At 43.4% G+C, this 23010-nt stretch overlaps 1 protein-coding gene across 4 annotated transcripts in view; it reads left to right on the top strand.

Moving 5' to 3' along the window:
- The first annotated feature begins 2629 nt into the window (after positions 1-2629).
- The window catches only part of PROSER2 (proline and serine rich 2), a 27845-nt gene continuing 7464 nt past the window's right edge, over positions 2630-23010 (top strand). Inside the window, exons 1-3 of one of the 4 annotated variants that reach the window (XM_006016308.3) lie at positions 2634-3095; positions 4825-4884; positions 13180-13401. In XM_006016308.3, coding sequence (XP_006016370.1) covers positions 13267-13401 — 135 coding nt within the window. In that variant the 5' untranslated portion in view covers positions 2634-3095; positions 4825-4884; positions 13180-13266. Of the gene's footprint in view, positions 3096-4824; positions 4885-13179; positions 13402-23010 lie in introns of all 4 variants that reach the window. The other 3 variants (XM_025213022.1, XM_006016307.3, XM_025213026.1) reach the window with 3 other exon arrangements.

The raw sequence follows: 23010 nt of genomic DNA, 5'->3' as shown, positions 1-23010 counted from the left end.
CTGATCTGCCATGTGCCGTATACAAAGGCTGCCCCTGGACTAGATACCCAACAGCCTACTTGTCTCTGACCCTGTATGGTAGTTACTGTCTCTTACTAGTTGTGCACAGCATGTAGCACAATCATAACACAGGCCCTGTTTGTGCTCAGATAATACAATTAAATAATAACTAGAAACATGCACTAGAAATCCAAGCTAAGGTTCAAGGAGTGCATTTCAAAAAGGCAATGCTAAAACTTAAAATTGTAAAGAACTTTCCAGCTGTGTTAGCTTAAGTTTATCTTTGGAGAGATAATGATATTTGTCACAGAGATGAAGAATTCATGGGTGGCACTGTTTAACAAGGCACACAGTGAAGACAAAGGTTAAGAGTGGGAACAGCTTGTTTTTCCTCATTAGCCTCAAAAGAAAAAGATTTGGGGGGAAAAAAATCACTCCTCACTTGGACACTTACTGATTTTTTTTCCATAAGATTTGTCACCAATGTGGTTCCAATAAAGATTACAGTGGCAGAGGATCTAGGGCAGATACTGACAGACACTACTTGTGGTTTATCACAAATATCTCAATATTCAATTTGCCTCTTCCCTCAGAACTTGTAGGCAGGCAATTACGTCACAATTTTGTCCTTTTTTGAAAAATAAGTTGGATTGCAAAGAAAAGCTTGAAAAAATGCAGCCAAAAACCTCAGAAGGCAACCAAAAAGGAGGCCTAAATCCAGTAGAAAAACCAACAACACCAACAACCCCTACAACTTCTAAGCCAGTCAAATGTGTGTTTTTGGTTTATGTTTTTGAAACACTTGGAGTTGGCATTGTCCACAGGCTGGCTTTTAACCACCACGCCTTCTCTTCCCCAGAGTAGGTGACATGATTTAGTTTGGGATGGTTTAGTCAGGGGTGATCCTGACTTGAGCAGGGGACTGAACCTGAAGTGTTCATGCCTACTTTTCTATGATCCTATGGCTGAAATATTAGAGGCCGCTGGAGCCCTATTACAGCAATGCACTCAGCACTGCTAGAAGCACCCATGACAATGTGAAGATATGATGGAGCAAGTCACCTAGTGACTCCATCTCTGGGTTCCCATGTCCAGAGGGATCCAAGGGGGTGCAGTTGCACCCTGCTTTGATTGCTGGTCCACCCAAACTTTGAAACCAATTGCCTGGGAGGGACAGCAGCATTTCTGTTCAGACAGTGCTGAGAATGCCAACTGATTCATGGCTCATCATCATCTCCCTTATTCCTGCTAATCTCTCTCCTTTTTACGGGTCTTGGCATTCCACTATTCAAATGATCCTTTCTTCTGCAATTCTGCTGTTTCTTAGCCATCCCTGGTACATGCCTCCCTTCTTTTTCACAGCCCTGCAGCCTGTTTTTCTCTGTAGCTAAAACCATAACACAGGTGTGATAATATTAACTCAGGTGTAGAAATGACTGGCAGCAACGCATTGGAGGCACTGTCAGAACATTCAAGCAGGCTAGACTTTGTTTAACGAATCTGAATACGAGATGTACACTTAAATGATGACACATACAGGACTAATGACACAGTATCTTTGGACTATTGTTTGCCTAGCTTGTTCTGTTTCTCTATGTAATCTTAATATATAACAGGTGCAATATATATTATATATAACTATTGAAATTAGCACCCATTGCAATAGTTACAGTCGTTTATACCTTAATCTTAAACTGAATAACGTAGCACTGGCCCCCGAGCAGATTAGCAGGGATCCTGATTAAAAAAAAAATCCTCAATTTTTGGTTATAAAAGTAACCCCCAATCCACATTTTTTCCATGATTTAAATGAAACATCACTAATATATATAATATTAGTGGTTTCATTTAAATCATGGGGAAATGTGTCACTAATATTTCGTGTCACTAAAATATCGCTAATATTATATATATTAGTGATGTTTCATTTAAATCATGGGGAAATGTGGATTTGCGGTTACTGTTTTGTAACTGAAAAATGGAGATTTTTTTAAATCAGAGAAAAATTAGGATCCCTGCAGATTAGTAAAGCTTCTAGTTTCTCTGTAACTGGAGAAAAATGGGTGTTGTGATATATGGGACGATACGCCACACTATCTGCACTCTCCACCCCCTGCTTTTCGAAATCATACATCCATGAACAGGGCTCTGAAGTAGCGAAGGACAGCATTGCCACTGCTTGTGGTTTATATCACAAGTCTCTCTGTATTTGGTCTTCCTCTTCCCTCAGATGCTAGAAGGTAGGATGGAGAGGTTTGAAAACGTGGGGTGAAGATGCTACGATGCATCGCCCCTTCTGAAACAACTCAGATTTTTTCTCCAGTTAAAAAAGAAACTAGAAACTTTACTCATACATACGCTCAGGGCCTAAGGCTGGATCATTCAGTTGAAGAGGGAAGCAAAAACCACTACGGCTTCATGGAAATGAGTTAAAATCTGCCATTTTGAACCGCGTGGAGGGACTTAATACACATGACACCACGGATTTTACTTGCCTGACGCCCATCCACCTTCCCCACAGCGGGGGCCGCGTCTCAGTGCCAGTTGAGGCGGTTGAGCGCGACGTGGGCGTGGCCAAGCGCGGGAGGGAGTGTGGCCGCCGGGCCGCGCATGCGCCCAGCCCGCCTGAGTCAGCGGCGGGCGGGAGCGGGAGATGCTGCGCGCTGCACCTGCCCGCGCCCCGCACTGCCGCGCCGGCGAGCGGTGAGTGCGGGGCCGGGGGTCACCTCTGCCGCTCCCCCCCTTGACAAGCCAGCGGGAGGAGCCCAGCACCCAGCCCAGGGGTCCCCAGCTTGTCTGTCCCCCCACCCAGGCCCCTCAGAAACTCTCAGCGTCTCCTGATTTGCCTTTGATCACATTTTTGTTCCTGTTGCAAAGACCTCCCACGGGTGTTTTTAGCCCTGACCGAGGATCTGCTCCGGGCAGACGGGGAAGCAAAAGGCAGACTCGATTCCAGTCCGCGTCGAGTGGATTTTTATTTTTTTGGGGGGGTGGCTAAGTGATAATAGTTGTGCAGTTTTGGTCCCGAGCCGTGCCGGCGCTGGGGTGACGTCCCCATCGAGGTGACGGACCGAGGAGCTCGAGTCGGGGTGCAGGTACGAGAGCCCGGTGCGGCGGTGGGAGTCTGGGTTTTAAAAGATCGAGTGGGTTTTTTTCTGGCTTTGGCTAACACAAAGTATTATTGTGGCGAGATGGTGATTTTTAGTGCACGATCTTAACGCACCGGTGTGGAAGCAACAGTCTTGGCGTAGGTTGCCGGTAATTGGTGTCTTCCCTTGGTGTTACGGCAGTTTCGAGACAGGACTAAGCTTGTCGTTGAACGTGAATGAAGACGAGCGCTTTATTAAACAGGCAGATGCATGTGAAACTAGTGTGAGATGCTGATTGTTGCTCAGCAATAGAAGAGACTTTTTAAAGTCGATAAATGTTGTGTTTAATGTATATACTTCCCCGCTAAGATTAAAGGGATAACACATTTTCTGTTTAATGTATATTCTTCCCTACTAAGATTAAACAGAAAATGTGTTGTCCCTTTAATTTTAGCGGGGAAGAATATACATTAAACAGAAAACCTGTTGTCCCTTTCATGTATATACTTCCCCACTAAGATTAAAGGGACAACACATTTTCTGTTTAATCTATGTTTTTCAACCCTAAAATTAAAGGGACAACAGTCCCAAATAGCATTTGAGCTTCTTTATGGACGAGGGCAACTAGTAAACGCCCGAGATGAGATGAGACAGATGAGGATTTTTGTTCTTTCGCTGTTTCTCTTACTCTTCGAATTTTCTTCAGTCGCACAGTTTCTCTCTCTTGTTTGTATGCCTGCCTCAGAAAGAGAAATATTACCCAGGAATGTTGGCAGGGGATTGCTAGACGGGTGTAGCATCCCAGGCGACTTAACTCTTTAAAAATTGACTAGAGTTCACTGTGCCCGTGTCCTCTAATGACCAGAATATGCAAATATTTGTAGGAAGATGCCTGAAAAATAGGAAGACTGCGGTATCGCTTGGTACCAAAGAGTCCAGTATCCAAATGCCTGTCAAAACAAGAACATCTGTAAAAGCAGTCCCTCGTTACATAGCGATGTTGATAATATGACTAATGGCTTCAGTAGCCTCGTCTCCAGCCGGCTGTTCTGCTCAGCCCTATACCTGTAATGAGGGATAAGCTTTTGTCCATGCAGGTCAACAGGGAGGATTTTTGTCAGCCTCTTGCCCTTTGCAGATGACCCTTCACATGCTGACCTACTGTGTATGTCTACCTCTCCTACTGTCTCTCTTCGGGGATAATCGTCCCCTGACCACTTTGTGTGCGTGCATCTTCTCCAGCAGTCTTGCAGCATGACCAGTCAGGCGGATAGCCCCCGGTGACTTGCAAATCCTGTTGCTAGCCTGTGATGCAGCAGCGCAAGGGTGGGCTGCCTGGAAGGTATGGATGAATATTCCCGTGCCTTCCCAAATACAATGTGAAGCTGTACTTGGTTCACCGCCACTGTGTACAGCTCTAGCATCAGTTTTATAATGAAACCCTAAACCCCTGTGATGTTACACCTGTAACAAGACAGAAGTTGGCTAATTACAGAAGAGTCTGTACTTTTAAATTGTTTCTGTATCTATGCCTTTCCAACATCTCAACTATTGCAGCTGACAACCTTGGATTTCTCCGTTTGGTAAATTAAACTTAAGTAGCTTTTAAAGTCCTTTTGGGGCAGTTTGCACAGACGTCAAACTCTAGGGAGACTTCTAATCTAGGACATGGTGAACGCCCTGCATAAAAGGGGTCTCGACTTTCATGTTTGTATCTTGTTCTTCCCTGAAACAGATGCAGGCAAGCAAATCTCTGCTGTAGCCTCTCAGTGAAAGCCTCCACATTTATCCTCCGGTAAGAAGTTAATCTAAAGAAAACTGTTTGTCATTGGCTGAGTTTCAGTTTTAGGTGCGGCAGGAGTGATTCTGTTTCTGCTAATAGATCAAGTTAAGAGACCTTTCTCTGGTGGTTTAACCCAGTCTAGTGCATACCAGTCTTTCGCAATTGTTTTTATTTGCCTTTGAGTTGATAAAACTGCTTTTTATGTGGCGCAACGTGGATAAAACTGTTACTGAGTCTGAGTTACAGCTGCAGGTATTCACAAGCCAAAAGGCAAAGACTTGAAACAACTTTTTCCTCTGTGTTGTTCAGATGCATTCTTTTGTGAACCTGGGTTCAAGCTTGAAAAGCAACGTGCTAAAAATCAGGCTCGAGATTGTAAACATGACTCTAATGTGAGGTCTGAAGGACTCTTCTATATGACCATCTTAAGGCAGCATTTCCAAAACCATACAGATGGTCTGGAATCATGTGGCACCAATATTAGAAAGGTCGGAAACTGCTGGCACGTGTGGTAGAGCCTGGCATGTGAGACCATTTTGCTTGGCACTCCACAGCCAGCCCGAGCCCTGGGCAGCTGCTTCCGGCCATGCAGCCCAGGCTGCTCGCAGCAGGCGCCTGAGAGGCTGCAAGGCCTGCTGAAGGCAGCCTGGGCTCCGTGGCTGGCAGCAGCTGCCAAAAGCCTGGGCTGGTTGCATGCAGGAGGTTGCAAGCAGCTGCACCAGGCTCTGGAGGCCCAGCTGGGCTCTGTGGTGGCAGCAGCTGCATGTGCACCTCTGGGCAGATGGCAAGGGAGGGGTCTGGGGCAGCGCAGCCCCAGCCTCACCCCCTCTGTCTGCCTGGAGGCACGCGTGTAGCCACCACTGCCGTTAAGCCAGTGCGCTCCGGAGTCCAGTGCAGCTGTTTGCAGCTTGCCTGCTACAGCTGCTCAGAGCCTGGGCTGGCTATGGCAGGCAGCCTAGAGGCTGCAAACAGCTGTACTGGGCTCTGGAGCCCTTGGCTGGCTTTCATAGTGGCAGTGGTGGGTGCACGCACACCTCTGAGTGGATAGTGGGGTGGGGCTGGGGTTGCGCTGCCCCAGGCCCCTTCCCTGTTGTCTTGCCAGAGGCGTGTGTGCAGCCACCAGCAATAAGGATTGGGCCCCTTGTGGCTCCTCCCACGGTCTGCCCCTGGCATGCCGAGTCAAGGAATGGGTCAGGGTTGGGGATGTTTTTGGCACTCTGGCTAAAAATGTTACTGCCCCCTGCTTTCCAACATGGAATATAGTAAAAGTTTCTCGTTGGAGCACCAGTGATTCTCCACAGCTGAACAGTCTCCTACTGTTTGGTAAATATTTGCAGAAGTGTATTCCTACAAAGAAAAAAAAAAAAAGTTGCTCTTGAAAATCCAGAAAGACCAGTTAAGAAATGGGGAATAGATCTATTTTAAGTATATTGAGTCTCAGAGTAGCTCGGTCAAACCTGTAACCTTAACCATCAGTGTTATACAAAATGATACTTGAGTGTCTGTTGTGTGAATTGAGGTTTCCTGTTGTCTGGAGAGTCCACTGGAAGCAATTGTGAACCAACATTTCCTTATTCATTAGGCCACTCTCTCCTAAATTTTAAGCTCAAACTTGGCCATAATTCTAAGCATGGGCTTAAGTCGCAGCAACTTCTGTGGGACTCAAGCAGGTACTTAAATGCTGTGATGAAACAGCACTCAATTCATCTGGTTGTTTAAGTGTGTAGGGTTTGTTTCAGTGTTGGCAGCTCTTGTGACTCTTATTATTGTCTCACGATATATACAGTACATTTCTGAAAGCCCTGATTCCCAGATTCATGTGTCTGTAAGAATCTCTGCTTTCATTTAAAAAGACCCTTACCTTCATGATTGTGGAGAAAACCTTGAAAATGTGACCCCACAGCATCTTCAGAGCTCAGCAACTAGAGAGTTAATATTGAGACTAAGGTTTTACAAATTTGGAGAGCCTTATATGCCATCTGAATGCTTGAGTTAGTAATATTGTGCTAGTGTTCACCTGTTCCAGCCTATTAAGTGCTGCCCAAGTGTGTATAAAGTCATGGTCTCTGCACTGAGCCCTGTTTCCATGCTGCTGTGGCTAAATGACACTGTTTACCTGGCTTGTGTAGGTTAGATCATGCTATAACTTTATTTTTTTTAAAAGCCAGTATACAAGTACTCTTGTCTGGCATCCGTCTTTAGGGTGCAACAGTTACCATAGCCCACAGGCTGCAGCACTTCTACGTTGACCAAATCTTGGTTAAGCTCACTTTCAAAGTACAGCTAAGGAAAATATATTTTATACCCTTTCCTCGGTGCATTTAATTAGTATGACAGTCAGCACTGTGTTTTCCGCAGTCTGAATGAGGACAGTCATGTTCTGTGAAAATGTCACCTAGTTATGGTTAATAACAGTTCTTAATGCAACTTGGTCCTGCCTATGCTTGATGTCAAGCAGTATAATACCTGTTTCTTAAATTTTGTTATGGTAATTGCACATGTGGGATTGGGGAGGGGGAATTTAACTGTAGCGGCTAATCCCAGCATAGTCCAAACAAATTCCTATCTTAATCTCTGTTTCCTGCAGAGGAAGCAAAGCAGCTTAATTGAGGTAATATCTGTAGTTGTACCATCTTTGTTAGCATTTTAAAACTAGCTGTGAGCTGTCCTGTTTTAGGCTCCTCTTCTTTGAAGTCTAAACAACGCATTTTCAACCCTCGCACATGTCTGTAGCATTGACATGCCCATTGGTCCTGTGCATCCAGTGCTGTTAAACATGTTGTCTTCTCTCTCCCTTTATCTAGAATGTCTCTGCTTCTGTCTCCCTGCTCATCTTATTGCTAGAGAGCAGTTTATTTGCAGGGTTTAATTCCTAGATTAGATCCTGGAGGAGTTGATGAAAGCTACTGCAGTTGGTTTGTGTTCCCCAACTTAATGAGTAGACCTGTCCACACCATTAAAGCAAACATACTTTGGAATGGCCTATAAAAGTTTATAGCCGAACCAGTCTTATGTTTGTTGCATTGGCTGCTCAAACCAGCTTGTTCAGCCGTAATCTTGTGCAGGCTGTTCGGGAGGATGTTTGTTCCAGTAGCCTTTAGCTTAATAAGGCCCTGATTCCAAGACCAGTGAAGTTAATGGAAGGACTTCTGTTCACTAAAGGGGGCTATCAGGCCTTCAAGCATATTTTCAGGTGCTTAAATCTAATGGTGTTTCATGCTTGTGCATGAAATTTTACCTATGTATTCCCATGTAACTTAAGTGTGTGCACATGCTTAAGGAGTACAATTTTTGAGGAAGGGTGGGGCGGAAATTCATCAAAGATTTTTCTGGTATATTTCAATTGTATCTTTTTTTAACTATATATTGTGATCAGGTTTTTAAAGGACAGACAAAGAATTTGCGTTTAGGACCCTGCAGAAAGTTCCAATAGCATCCTGACTTGGATAAATTCAGTTTGGTGAAAAGAGATTTCTTTCCAAATAACCTTTATATACTTCAAAATAACCTTCATGTACAGTGGAGAAAACGGAATGGTACATCAACATTGTGGCTTTTTAAAAAAATTGATAACTTTCCAAGAAGTGTGATCATTTCCTTAAATATATCATTGTGTTCGCGTAACTGGAATGGTGCTCTCTACATCTGCTAGCTCACTGAGTCATGTAGCGCGTGACTTTTTTAACCTTTGGATACTTTCCATTTTGGAATGATCAATCTTCTGGCTATTAAGCTAGCTCTCTCTCACAATTTGTTTTTGTGGTTTACTGACAAGTACATTACTTAGGTCTATCTACTCAAGACAAATATTCTGGATCTTTTAGATGCTCAGTTGCATAATAAACTCACAAGGCAAAGTAAGAATTTGGCTTATTGCAATAAAAGACCATTCCTTAAATCTTTACAGAACCTTGGTATAGTGCCTCCAAGCCATATCTTAGGTTAAAATTGGACTTTTGAACTAAAATTAATTGTTAATTACAGAATACTCAATTTTCTTTCTATCAACTATCAGTGTACTTAATTGCAGTTCGATGTAAGACTCTTGTAGCTTCTAAATCAACCTTTTAAGTGAAAAGTACCACGCCGTGCATAATTGGGTAGGGGCCATTTGGAAGAACGAAAACGCTTCTGCTCTCTGGCAAGAACTGGCCCAAATATTGCAATGAAGGTTGATGGCAAGTCTGTTTTAGCACCATATTCGATTACTCCAGTGGCACAGGCAGTGCATCTAAAGGCCTGTAATATGTCCATAATTAGTGTGTTGGGTAGACTAAGAAATAAACCCTGTTGTGAGTAACTTTCATTTTTAATGCCTCTCTGAAGGTCAAGAAGAACAGTTTCCTATTTAACCTGCTGTTCCACCTCTCTGAGATTTGTTATGCTATTTTGATCCCTCACTGGTTACCTCGGCAATTCTGTTGAAGCATACCCTGGGGTCTCCTTTTGAAGCATCTTGGCTACCTCTGATCTAAATTAATAAAATCGTCCCTTCAGCCCTCCCTAGTACAATTAGAGGCTGTATAGACCTGCCCATATAGTGTGTGGCAGAGCAGCATATCAAACCCAGATCAAATCTCCTTCACAGTAAGACTTCACCATGACCATTGCCCTCTATTTCAGGTGAAAGTCATGGAGCCTGTTGAAGGCTTAGTTGTAGAAGCACCTAATTTGTTAATCAGTTGCTAGCTTGGGTAAAGACCTTTGTCTGAACTGTGTTCTGCTTCATTAGGAAACGGTTTTGATTAAACTACCTGTGCAGTTGGGGCATAATGCTGTTAAATGTAGCCTACAAGACCAAATCTGCTATTAAAACTTTTTCTTCTAAATTAAAGAAGCACACTTCTGCTTTTCCTATGCCAGAATGCTGAGCCTGCTAACTGATACACTGTGGGCATGTCTACATTAAAGAGCCATAATTGGGAGTAGTGCACATTAGGTCTGATGAACACTTCTTGTGCATCGTTTAATGCCCACTAGAATAATCTGCTGTGCGGTAGTGCATTATCATGGCTTTTGCCAGCCACGTTAATATGCAGTAGAATTAGTCCAGTGGGCATTAAGTTTCTTGTGTAGATGCGCTCTGTCTCTCTGAGCCTGATGTGAACAAAAACTGTAAAAAAGCTAGGGCTTAGAGGACAAGGCCATAATTTGGTATATTAATACCTGCTGCCCATTGTTGTAGCTGAAGTGCAGCCTTTTTTAAATCTCCAGTGGCTGTGTTTAATCATTGAGGAGTTATGCAGAGCTTCTGAGCCTGAAATCTGGAATGAACAGCAGAGGGTTACTGGAAAAAAAGTTGCTCTGTTGCTCTACAAGTACTAGTTAGTTGTACTAGTAACACACACACTTCAGTACTGCTCATTATATCTATGTGTTCTTATTTTTATGTGCAAAGAATACCCCACTGAAGTGCTAGTCTCTTTTAGGTCAAGTCTTTGGCCAGGGAGTCTCTTTTGTTTTGGTAACCCTAGTTTAAATCCTGATAAGGTTACTTATTTAAACACTTCCAGGCTTTTAAATATTGGCATAGATGCCACTGATGCAGCCCATGCAGGTTCATTCATAGTTAAACAATCAGCCATGACCTTTTGTGACAAAGGATAGGGTTGTGAATGGTACAGATGATCCTAACCTTGTGCCTCACCAAAATTCACTGTCAAGAGAAGGAACAAATTGGACACGCCATTGCATTAACTTTGACTCCATATTCTCACACACACTATGGGGGTAGGTCATTCAGAGACTCAGCTGAGAAGCTGGCACCAAGTTTCATTGCATTTCAGTGGAAGATGAGCACTGACCTCATTTGTGACTCTGAAAAAGCTCCCATCTCCCCCTGTCCCTCCTCCATCTGAACTGCACAGTTTGACGCATGGGATGAAATCTTGATGCTACTCTGGTCAGCAGTAGATCTCCCATTGCCTTCAGCAGGGGCAAAATCTTTTTGCTCAGTACTACCTTGTACCAAATCTGCTTTTGTGTGCACAGGGCAGTACTGTATCCAAGTCTCACTTCAGAGATGCTAGGGCAGCATGCATTCTTCATTCAAGCTGCTTATTTTAACTTGGCTTTCTCCTGTACATACAGGAACACATGTACACATCTGTCAGATCAGTGTGCACTCCAGCAGCGTTTAACACACGCCTGTCTTATAACCAAAAGTTAAAGTTTTTATAATATACATGTGTGAAACAAAAACTGTGGGCACCTATTTGGGCATCACTGCATAAAACTGCAATCTCAAGGAAGAATCTGATGTGTTTAGGAGAAATGAAACAAGTGGGATATGCTCATTGCAATAGAAAAATGAGATGTTTTAAAGAGGCCTCCAGATTCATCTTAACCATTTAAACTTGTAGTTTGCAAGTGGGGCTCTTTCATATGTTAGCTGTGTTTGCTATGGTAGAAATATGCTGCTCTGTTTAGTTTGGACTATGCTTTTGGGACTTGCTGGATTGCAGCCTAGCTGCATTGCGTGGGAGTCTTCCTGCAATACAAATGTTGCAGAGATGTCATAGCCAAGGCAACACTCAAGACATACCTCTAACACTGTCTTTGCTCTCTTTTTGGGAGGAAATCATCAGTAAGATAGAGATGTTAGTCAAGTCTTATTGACTGCAGAATACTAATTGGCTACCAAGAGGCAAAACAAAAAAAAAGGGGGAGGCATGAAAACTGGCACTAGTGAGGAGGAAGGCAAAATAACCCAATTGAAATGGAAATGCAAACTGGATGACTTTCTCCATGTCGCCCTCAAGGAATTGGGTTGAAGCAAACTATAACTTGATTATAAGCTCTTCAAGGCAGGGCCTGTCTTGTTCTGTTTGAACAGCACCCACAGAGTAAGAGCATCCATTTCTAGTTGGACATCTGATAGACACAAGGTGATGGACTTGTGGGTACCAATCGCCAAATGGTATTGTGGAAATGTCACCTCTTGTCTATGACTGGGTAGTGCTTAATAGGAAAAAAGGTGCCAGGGAAAAGTTTTTAAAAAACCAAAAACGCCCCACTAAAAAAACACAACACCATTTTAAATGTGTGACTAGAGATGGGGGCAGATAGAGTGATGAACTAACATATAGGTCAGGAGTTAGCAATTTATGGCCTGAATCATAGAAAATTAGGGCTGGAAGGGGCCTCACAAGGTCATCTAGTCCTACCCCCTGCTCAAAGCAAGACTATCTCCAACTAGACCATCCCAGCCAAGGCTTTGTCTAGCCAGGTCTTAGAAACCTCCAAGGATGGAGAATCAGGCTGGATCAGGCCCACGAAGGGACTGGATTTCCCCGTCCATTTTCACCATGCTGCACCTGGGGCAGCAGAGGATGTCACAAGAGTCCAGCCCCAGCCTCATTCTGTATTTCCTCCACAGCATCTGCTGCTGGCTAGGGATATGCGACCCATGGAAGGGAGCTGGGTGGCAAACAGTGCCCTGTGGCAGCAAAAGCTTGTTAACCTCTGATCAGGTTAATGAGGGACATCAAAAGGAGGCTTGTTTTTCATCTTGCTAATGTTTTGAGAATGAGGAAAAGATGTGAAGCATTGTAATGTCCCTCTTTCAAAGCATCACGCTGTTCAGCCAGATGCTACAGAACTGAAACCTAGGATATATGTACATATATTTTCTGCCTCGCTAACCACTTCTGTATATGTCCATTCTATATACGCATTGGTCCTCCACACAGCACATGTCCATAAGTGAATAAAATGGAGAACAAAATGAAGGTAGAGCTGAAGCAGTTTTTAAAAATGCAGTTGCACTCTGAAATCCAGCTGTAAACTGGCACTGTCTTAAAGCTTGGATCTGTTCCTTGTGCATAGTCAAAACTGGGTCTGTTCACTCGAGCAAGGACGAGTTAGCCCTGCGGAGCTGAGAGGTGGAATTGGATTCTGTTACTCTTGTGCATTGGTCCAAACAGAGCAGTCCCACTCCTGCCCAGATAAAAGGATCGCGGGAGGCATCGTGTCTCGATTGCAGCATCTCATGTTGTCATAATTGAAAGAGAACCTGCCTAAGATTCAGACTTCAGACTAAGTTATCAGGTATTTTCCATTGTAAATGGGAATGCGTCTGATCTGAAAGTCTATACAAGACAGACATGGAGTCCTGCTTTGTCAGATTTTAAAGTGATCCTTTCAATAGAATTTTATTTGGTTGATGGAAATGCATGTTGGTCTCCTGCACCGGTTTGTCTGGTTATAAGCTTGTTTAAGAATTCTCTTCCTTATTTATCCTCTCCAGCCCTGTCAGTAGTTTAAAAAACAGGTTTAAATTAACTTAACCTTTGTATACATTTTCAGACGTGACTGACCCACAGCCCTAAGTAAGCCCAGTGTTCTGCGCTGCGTGACAAAGCTAGCTCTGGAACAAGCAGTCTCTAGGGTGGGATGCCTAGAAACTTAATGTCGGATTTTTCTGAAATGGCATCGGAAATCTCGCCAAATTGCACCTTGGGGAACTTGGAAAGAAGTGGGAGCATGGAGAGTCGCAGAAGCCAGTCTAGGTGCAGGAACTTTACTTTGGTAAGTACTTGTAATCTGTCTGGTGAAGTGCCTTACCTCATTCAAAAAGCTGGACTAACAAAGATTACTTACGTGGGCAAACCAAATCCCTTTGTAAACTCCCCTATTCCTTTTCCTACAAAACTTAACACTTGATTTGGAAACATAACAGTGTAGTTCCAGAAAATGAGTCCAGAGCAAGTGTGTGTGGTTTTTATTATTAATATTATTATTATTATTTAGTTTTTTTAACCCTTGCCCAAAATAAGGGCAGATTTAACTGTATCTTTGAAGTACCAGAGTTATTCATACTGCTAGATTGTAGATATGCTGCTTCCTGTTCACGTATTTTGCTGCCACTGGCTGAAGGGTCCTGTTGCTCATTCCACCTTAATATAATTAAATGAGTAATAACTACATCATCATAAACACAGCTGTCTTTACATAAATGCTTGTGTGTGAGTAATTGCTGAGCATGTGAGAGGTCTGCATTTTGTATTCTCTGATTAGAGGAATGATTCAGACTGTTACCTTGACTATTATTTTTGCTCCACCGTAGAAGGAACCTTTAAAGAGTCTGGGGCTCTTCCATGCTTGTTAGTTGCTGCAGCCCTTAAGACTGGAGCCCTTTTTGTCCAGGGAATGTCACTCCTTCAGTTTGTACGTCCCTCCTGAATGAAAGACCAGATCCCTTGATTGCAATTCTTCCTTGTTAATAAAGCACTTGTAGTGCTATGAAAACAAAACAGTCGTCTTCTCTCCCCCTCTTATAGTTAAATGATGAAAATACAAACATTCTGCAATGGCTGTCTTTCACCTCTCTACGTGGGAAGGTAATTTGTCAGTGCTTTTTATCAGACTTCTTAGTCACTAGAACTGACTAAACTTCTGCAAAAGCTATCATGAGGAATTTTGTCCCCGCATGTTTTAAATGGCAACTTCAGAATTTTGCTAGTTGTATTAACATGATGCAGCATCTCTTTCTACCTGCGTTAATTCTTAAACCAAAAAAAACCCCCAATCGGTCAGCTGGTACCGAACTACTCTTCACATGCATTGCTGTAATGTAGTTCTATGCCTTCTCAACCGCCCTCAAGAGAAAATTGGAGAGGGCCCACAGACAAATGGAGTGTGGCATCTCTGGAGATGTGACACCCGGGTACAGGTATAGATCATTTATGGTAGCCTAGTGAGTAGTCCTTAGAGTGGTGAGGATTTTGGATGATCCGATAGTTAAGATGCTAGCCTGGGACGCTGAAAATTTGGATTAGTTTTCCCACTCTTCTCCAGTCTTGTGGAACTTTTGGCAAATCACTTGGACCCAAATCTGCAAAGTTAAGGCATCCAACTCCCTGTGATTTCAATGAGTTATATTATAGGGCCTCAGTTCCCCATGGGTAAATGAAGGCAATCTCATTTTCCCTATCTTCCAGGTGCATTAGAAGTATAAATACATTAAAGATTTTGACTCCAAACAGGAGCCATACCGACTTGAGCAGAGAGGTTTGCCAATCTATTCACAGGATCTGGTGGAATAGGTTGTTCTCTACAAAGACTCAGTCCTCCTTGAACCAGTTGATCTCTAAGGAGCCACCCTGCCCTGCCTCATACCTATTTTAGAAAAGTTATGTTTGGAAACTTCGTGTCTTTGGGAAGAAATGTACCTCCAAGCATAAATCTAGCAGAGCAAAACTGGCCTCTAAGTTTGGGCCTGATTCACAATAGTACCACAGACCTACGGTGGCAGGTCTCTGGTGGAACATCTAAAGCGAGTAGGAAAAATTAGGCTGGGTACAAAGAGATTCAGCATGCACTCAGTGGTCACATGTTTTGTCTTCAGTGTTAGGGAGTAATGTAGGCTACCAGTTGAATGACTGTAGTCTGGCATTAGTATATGATATTCGTCATGATACTTCATCATGAGATTAGAATTCCTTGATTTAACAAGCCTGTAGGTGGTAATGGTTTTCTGTACCCAAATTAGTGGAAATAAGAGCTGGGTGATTTGTGCATGAGTCTCAGTCATGACACTGGTCAGAGATACAGAGTGTGAAGTGTTCGGTGCATTTTCTGTAGGTCTTGCTGTGCAGCTGGCATGTCCTTTTTTTTTTTATCTATGTGGAGTAGAAATTAATCCTAGGAAAGCAGGTCCCTTGAAGTGACATCAGTTGGAATTCATGGGTGACAAAGCAGAAAAAGTATGGGGCCTAACAATTGAATAGCATTGATTATAATCGAGCCTTTTGAACTAGGAGAAAATATCTTGTTCTCTTAGCTTTCATTGGATATGGAGGGGGATCTACTATCCCTGTTTCCATGCAGTTGGCAATAAGTTGCTGCTACATTCTCTTCTTGAACTCTGCCACAAAACCTTTTGTGTGTAAGAAGGCCTGTGGTACATCGAACAAGAGGGGCAGTGAAGGAAAGTCCTACCCAACTAGGCATGGGTTTAAAGACTATTCACATCTTTAGTGCCTCTGAGTTCTTCCTTTTTCACAATCTGTCCAAATAAGAATCCTACAATCATCCTGTATCTATTCAATGCAGTAAAGTGAGCTTTAAAAACTTCTCCAAGAGTGAAGGTCAGCATTCTTTCTAATATGCTTTTCTTCCATACACAATTAGATTCTCAGTTTAAAGTGCACTAAAAAGAGCTTTTGTTGCAATCTGCTGGGAGAACCAGGGAACTCTTCCTTCACAAAAGGGTGAAAGGGGAAAATATTGATCAGTGCTTAAATTGATCACTGGAACATGTTCAATAGATCTTGACTCCAATTGCAGTCTCGCACAGTACAGCAAGTCTGGCCAGTAGCATGGCACTTTTGTTATAGAATAGCCCTCACAACTTTTCCTCCTCTACACTGCAGATTCCTTCTGCAGCCTTGGACAAGAGATGTTAATTTTTGCTTCCTTGCATTGTAGCACAAGGATAATGATGATCTCTCATGAGAGTGTTTTGTAAAGGGCTCTAACAGCCAGGGCTGACAGCATACTTAAGTTCCCTTGGGGTCCATATTCATATGCTTACTGTCAAAACAGTTCTTTAATGTCTCTTTCCAAAGGCCATTATTGCAACCTTTAGACACTGGAAGGGAGTGAAACTAAAGATTTTAACCATTTCCATGGAGTTACCTGTCTTAAAATAATATTGCCTTGATTTTCTGTTTACCTAGATGCACACTCAGAGTTGGGGTCACTTTTTTGCTTTGCAAAACCTTAAAGGATTCAACAAATTATTGGTGTTTGATGACCTGACCAAGTTGCTGGAAGTTTCTTTCCAGCTGGTTACAATGAAAGGGTGTCCCATATCTCTAAGTACAGAAAATCCACAGCCTGTCAGCAAGCGCAACCTTTGGATGAGTGATCTCCATGGAATTCAAGCACAAGGGAAACACCACCTGCAAGTGCTTGGACTAACTAGCATGTGCAGGCCAACCAGACCCAGTCTAGTTAATGGGGTAGCTAAAAACAACAGCACCTAGTTCACCCTAGCATTGCAACTACAGAGCTGTACCAAGATGAAAGAGGCTTTAGGAAGAATATGTATGTTCTCAGCAGACCCAAGGCCCATGAGCCAAAGTGCAAGAACCAGTGCATGCTAATAATCTGGCATTGCTTTATGTGCTAGCTTTCTAAATTGCCTTCTCCTAGCACAGCTATCCACAGGGTAATGCTAGACTTGGTGTAAGCAGGTTGGTGTGCCTGCTGCCAAACAGGCTGGCTTGCCTTGGGAACCCCCCGGTCAATCCTCATAATATAAACACAGTAATCTATTCTGCAAACGAATGAGTAAAGCAAAACCATTAGCCTTTTTCCAGGTAGTAGGGGCCTTTAGCTCTGGACCGTTCCTAAAAGCAGGCTTATCTGAGTTCCAGTCTGCCTTCTGGCCACAAATTGCTCCTTCCCCAGCTCCAGCACATGCTTGCTCGCTTGCACGCTCTCTCTCCTTGAGCTTTTGACTTCACCCACAGCTGGGCTTCCACCCCAGGGCTGGCTGCCCCACTAAAAGGGCCAGACTGCCCTGTTACCCTTGGATACAGTCCAGTCCTTCAGGGAAAGCCCATATTCTTGCATTGAATATGAGCTTATTTAATGCTATCTCTGCCCACACTGTTCTGTTTGCAATGGCATTTTCCTTACAATTCAGGTATGAGCAATGATTACTACAACAAAGCAAAGCATACACTTCATTTAAATGTGTGCTGCCCTGGATTGGCTCTTTTATAATTGTAAAAAGTCACTTCATTAAAGAATGGTGGGGGGGTCTGCGTATGAGAGAGTGCACTTGTGCAAGTGAGGGAGATGAGTGCCCCTTCATGCCTACAGTCATTTGTACCAGTTAAAGTGTGTGAGAACAAAACCACATCTGAATCCCAACTCCCAATCCCATGCTTTAAGCATATTCCCTTTCACATGGTGCAGGCTTGCCTGTTATTGTCTGGCTTGTTTTTATACCGCTGATAAAACGAGCATAGATAAAACCAACCTAAGCACTTTAAGAACATTTTTATCTCCATCGTGATTCAAATGAGGTTCTGGCTAATTCAGGCTATTTGTCTTGAACTGCTCTTGAATAAACAAAACACAAAAGGCCTGTTGCTTTAAGAGGCAAGGGCTTCTCTTTCAGTTCTTTAATCCTGTAATTGTACAGCAGACCTAGGTTGAGCCAAGAGCACTGAAGTAGGTACTAGAGGGGAATAACATACCAATTCAATAGTGTCACTTACTGAAACCATGTAGAGCGTGCTAGCACTTACCTTGGCTGAGCTGGGCTGGTGCTGAACTGTTGTACTGAGAGTCTGCATTTGTGTCTTGGTTCAAGTAGGAGTTTCTGAAATGACCTGCATTTACCTTGTGCATTTGTGCCATTCAGTTCTGTGCTCTGTATTTGTGTGCATGCACAAGCACTTCAGTCATATGCAAAGGACCATGTTGTGCTCAGTTTGCCTGCTCTGCCGGGTTCTTCTTCCAGTTATGCTGATGTAGGCTACTTTTTTAAAAATAGGTTTTTGACCAAATTCCCCACTTGATTATGTGGCTGAAATTTTGATCCAAACTCTTCCTAATTGGCACCTGAACAAGGAAGTTACAAAACGCACATTCTTACAAGCAAGCTTAATTCCAACCCAAATTATTAGAAAGTTAATGTTGAGCCATGCTCCTGATGGCTTCTTGTTTCCGGTTCAGGCCATCCCAGTCAACATAGTCTTCCCGGTCCCAGAAATCCATAGGACAATTTGTGAGGAACTGTCAGTACAGAGGGACGGGTGAGGTACCAGACCACTTGGATAGGCCAAAGAGAAAGCTGAACGCTTCCTGGCCTTCCTATCTATCCAAGTCTTTGCTGGGTGATCTGGCAAAGATCAGAGGACTGGTCTTTCTTCCTTCCACTCTAATACTTATGCCAGGGGTCATACATCTGTTCATTTTGCAGAAATGGTGGCACCCTGAGCCCACATGATTATTTTCATGACTCTCGGCACCAGGATCATCCCCAGCCAATTCAGACAAGCATGAGGAGCACACCTGCTGTGTGGGGGGGGCCCTGCTCTCATGAATTAAGAGACGCCTCAAACTCTGAAGAAACCCTGGGACCCCTGTTTTGAACCAGTACTAAGATTGGGTAGCCTGTGTGTGTTCTTCCTCCATTTCCCCGTACAATTAAGCATACTATGCTTTATGCACTAACAAGGTGCTTGAACACTCAGTAAGTGGGATGGACTTTTGTTCAGGCCCCTGATCTGTGTTACTGCTAGAGGCTTTTATTTTTTATATTGCACCATCCACCCTCCTAACTTTTTTTTTGTGGTTGTGCTTCCGAGAGATACTTGCTACCCTATGTCAACTCCCACGCTGATGTTAACAAAGATGAGGGAGAAGTCAGTACTGGCAGAAGAGCCTTCTATGTGGCTTATGATGCAAGTTACTCCTTGAAAATTTGATCCCAAGGTAGGAGAGTTCAAATTGGCCACATCTTATGTCACCTCCTCTACGACTGTACTTTAGGATGACATCTACCGGAGGATGACTTGCACTGGTGCATATTGGCCTGGTGGAAAACTGTAGAGCAGTTAACCGTACTCAGAACAAACCAGCTGTGAACCAGAGTAGTGTTCCCTCTTAAGGGGTCCAAAGGGTTGATCCCAAAAGCTCTACTGCAGCATTTCCCAGACTCTTTGGGGTTTATGCTAAACCCTACCCGCTACTTTCCTCACTGCTGCTTGTCATTGCATCCTGGTGTCATGCCCCCACCACCCAAGTTTTTTGTATGACCCACAGTTCGGGAAATACTGCTCTGGTGCAAAATGCATTCGGCAGTCGCATTCTTATACTCTGAACACATCACAGATTGGGTGACAACAGGTTGCTGAAACTCGCTGTGAACAGTTTTCCGATCACTTGTGTGCCCTCCCTACAGTAATTTAATTTTAAACGGACTGCATGTCCTTAGCCTTGTAGTGTTATGTGGGACCATGTCAGAAGCCTGGCAAAAGTCAAGTTAGGTGCAGTAAATGTAAGAGATCTCCTTGGTGGATTTCCTGCCCCAGCAAACTGGATTGTTTTGACATTAATTTGTTCATGGCAAATTCATGTTGGCTGCTTCTTATCACCTCAGTGCTTACATACCGATTGCTTACTAGTGTTTCACAATCTTTCTAGGGATAGGTTGGGCTGACTGATCTAGAGCTCCAAATCCTTCTTTTCCTACGCTTCCCACGCAGATACTGTGTTTGCCCTTCTCCATTCTCCGAGCCCTTTCTGATACCTCATGGTCTCTCAGATATGATCACTGATGGTTCAGAGATTGCTTAAACTAGCTCTATAAGTGCTAAAGGGTAAACTCCCTCAGACCCTCACAGTGTTCAGCACAATAGAGAATTAGAGTTGTTCTAAGCATCTGCTCAACACCATTTTTTTTTTTTTTTTTTTTTTTGTGAATTCTTTTTACAATGAAATATTTGACATCTGTATTCATTTGTTGCTTGCCTGCTGATCACTCTGGGCACTGGTCCTACATTTTCCATTAGCCTCTTTCTTCTAGGCAGTGACAAGTGGCTTGTTTGCCTTTTTGATGTGGCCAGGCTGGGACTGGGAGCAGCCCATCTTTTACATCTTGGTTAGAGCATTTGCTCAGGAAGTGGGAATTGGGTTGTCAGGGCACCTTGGCCATATGTTCATGTGCCAAGAGAAGGCTGTAACCACTGGATCATGGTTAGTCTGGGCTAGGAGCAGTCTCCATTCTTTGAAGCTGTTCCCAGATTCCAAACAGAAGGAAAGAAAATGAGAGAGCAAGAATCAGCAGCCCAGTGGTGAATGCATGTGGCTGGGGTTAAAGCCCTGGGATCGGATCTGATCCCTGTTCCAGGAACCGCTTCCTCATTTTCCAGGAACAAGTCACTAGATAAAATGCATAATATGCATTGGGAACAGGGTTTGGTGGTGGAGGGGAGAGTGCCCATGCCCTACAGAGTGAGCAGTGGTTAGGGCATCCTCCTGTGAATGCTCGGGTTTGAACCTCTTTGGGCTGAGGGTGGTCTGGGCCACAGGGCTCCCGTTTCCTGGGCCAGTACTTGAATCGCGGTCCACTTGTAAAGGGTGTGCAGCACCACTCAGAGGAGCCATCTTTCTGAAGTCAAATAGCCACAGTTGCTGTGCTTGGCTGAACTGAGCGATGGCAGAATGCATTGAAACGTAGTTGAGTATGCCCAAAGGATTGGGCCATGCATGGAATTGGGATGCCACGTGTGTGAATCCCTACTGCAATTTGGCAGTAGACATGCAGGGCATGTGCAGTAACAAAACTGTAGACTCCAAGGGAACTTTCCACAGTAAAATTGCAGGGTTTATGGCCACGTGGGCCCGTAGGCCATTCATTTGGGTGGAGGTGCCTACGTTCCAGCTAAGTTGCATTTCAGGTGCCAAGTTTATTCCCCAGTGTTTCCATTCTCCACAACATTTGTTTCTAATCTTATATCTGTAAGTAGCTATCAAGAATCTCTGCACACACACGTGTCATTCTTGCATGGTGAAATGGCTTCTTAGAAAAGACACTCCTATAATTTTACCAACGGTTAATGCCAAAAAGTGAAAGTAAGCCCCATATCTTAATGTCCCAGAAGATTACATTTTTGCACTTGCATCCAAGAACATGTGGGGTTGTACAAGACGCTCAGCCTTATTTGTCCTGTAGAGATGCTTGACTTGATGTGCAAACCACCTTGAAATCTAAGGGTGCGATGGCAGGCGTGACTGTCCAGTACCTTTTGCACTTTAAGTGACGAGGTTCCCTCCCTCCCCCAAAAGATGGCAGGTTCCTTGAAAACAGATTCTCCTCCCTCCTACCCCTCCCAGCTGCTTTTAAAGCATCTTCAGAGCCAATCTGTATGGTGGTAGGCAAAACCTTAGAATTCAGTAAAAATTACTAAATTGAAATAAGCAATAGCCTCCACAGCTAGAATTTTCTCTCATCCTTCACATTAAAACAATTCTGGATAGGGAGGAAAAGAATCTGATCATTAAAGCTCAAACTCCTTTCCACAAAGCATTCCTGTAGCAAAGTCTCCCCTGCCCATGCTAGGAAGGGAAAAAATGTTTGGCTGCATTCAGCTCAAGATATGAGATGCCAGCCAAACACACTTGGCTCTTTCAATTCTATTTATAACTATAATTTCTTCCTTCCCCCAAATAGTTTTACTCTTTCATTAATAAGCTGTCATTTCAAGTTTTAAACTAGAGCTGTCCTTATTAATCTTAAAATGCTTAATTGTCCTTTTTAGAGTAGGAGGAGTTTATATTATCCTCCCCACCCCTACCCCCTTTTTTTCCCTCTTTTCTACTTTCCAGTTCAAAGTAGTTGAAGAGATTCTGGCTTAATCTTTCCAAAACAAATTCCAGAGAGAAACGAAGCCAGAAAACCAGCCCAAGAAGAAGGTGAATCATTTCAGTATGTGAAATATGTGGAAAACAGGGCTATAATGGAAACAGGTTTTGTAACCTTAGTTATACTTGGCATGACCAAACCTATTGCAACAAAATTTCTCCCATTTTTTCTGAAGCTTTACTCCTAATTTAAGGAATACAGAAAAGCCTTTTGAAAGACGACGATGATTTTAGAGCAGCAGCTATTTGTAAATAGCAATCACTGCTTACCTCAGGGCCCTTCATCTCCACTCTATCTGAGCAACTTTTAGTATTGAAAAATTTCTGTTGAGCTAGCTTGGAATGCAGGGACGCAACTCGTATTCCTATTTAAACGGGAAAATTAAGACTGGTGTCTGCCAGAGTTGGAAATTGAACTCTTCCTGCATCCCAACGAATCCCAATGAAACTGTAGGTTTCATTGAAAAATACTTTTCCAAATCTAAGCATATATTTGTTTTACCCACACAGAGCTAAGCCCATAGCTCTGATAGTTCACTTTGGACTTGCTTCTAAAAAGCAATTCAAACCGAAGCGGTATCATTGGAGCATGATGAACCATTCCCAGAAGCCGGCTGTGCTGGGGAAGCGTCCCCTTCCATCCCTTGAGTAGCATGCCATGGAAGCAAGCTGCATCCTGCGATATGCAGATTGCTTGAACCAACAGCTTCTGGCTTCAATTTGCAGGCTCCTTTTAAGTGTGGGGAAAGG

This window comes from Alligator sinensis, unplaced genomic scaffold, assembly GCF_000455745.1.
Source record: "Alligator sinensis unplaced genomic scaffold, ASM45574v1 scaffold268_1, whole genome shotgun sequence".
Classification (NCBI taxonomy): domain Eukaryota; kingdom Metazoa; phylum Chordata; order Crocodylia; family Alligatoridae; genus Alligator; species Alligator sinensis.
The sequence above is the reverse complement of the archived record's forward strand: the minus strand, read 5'-3'. Positions and strand labels throughout refer to the sequence as shown.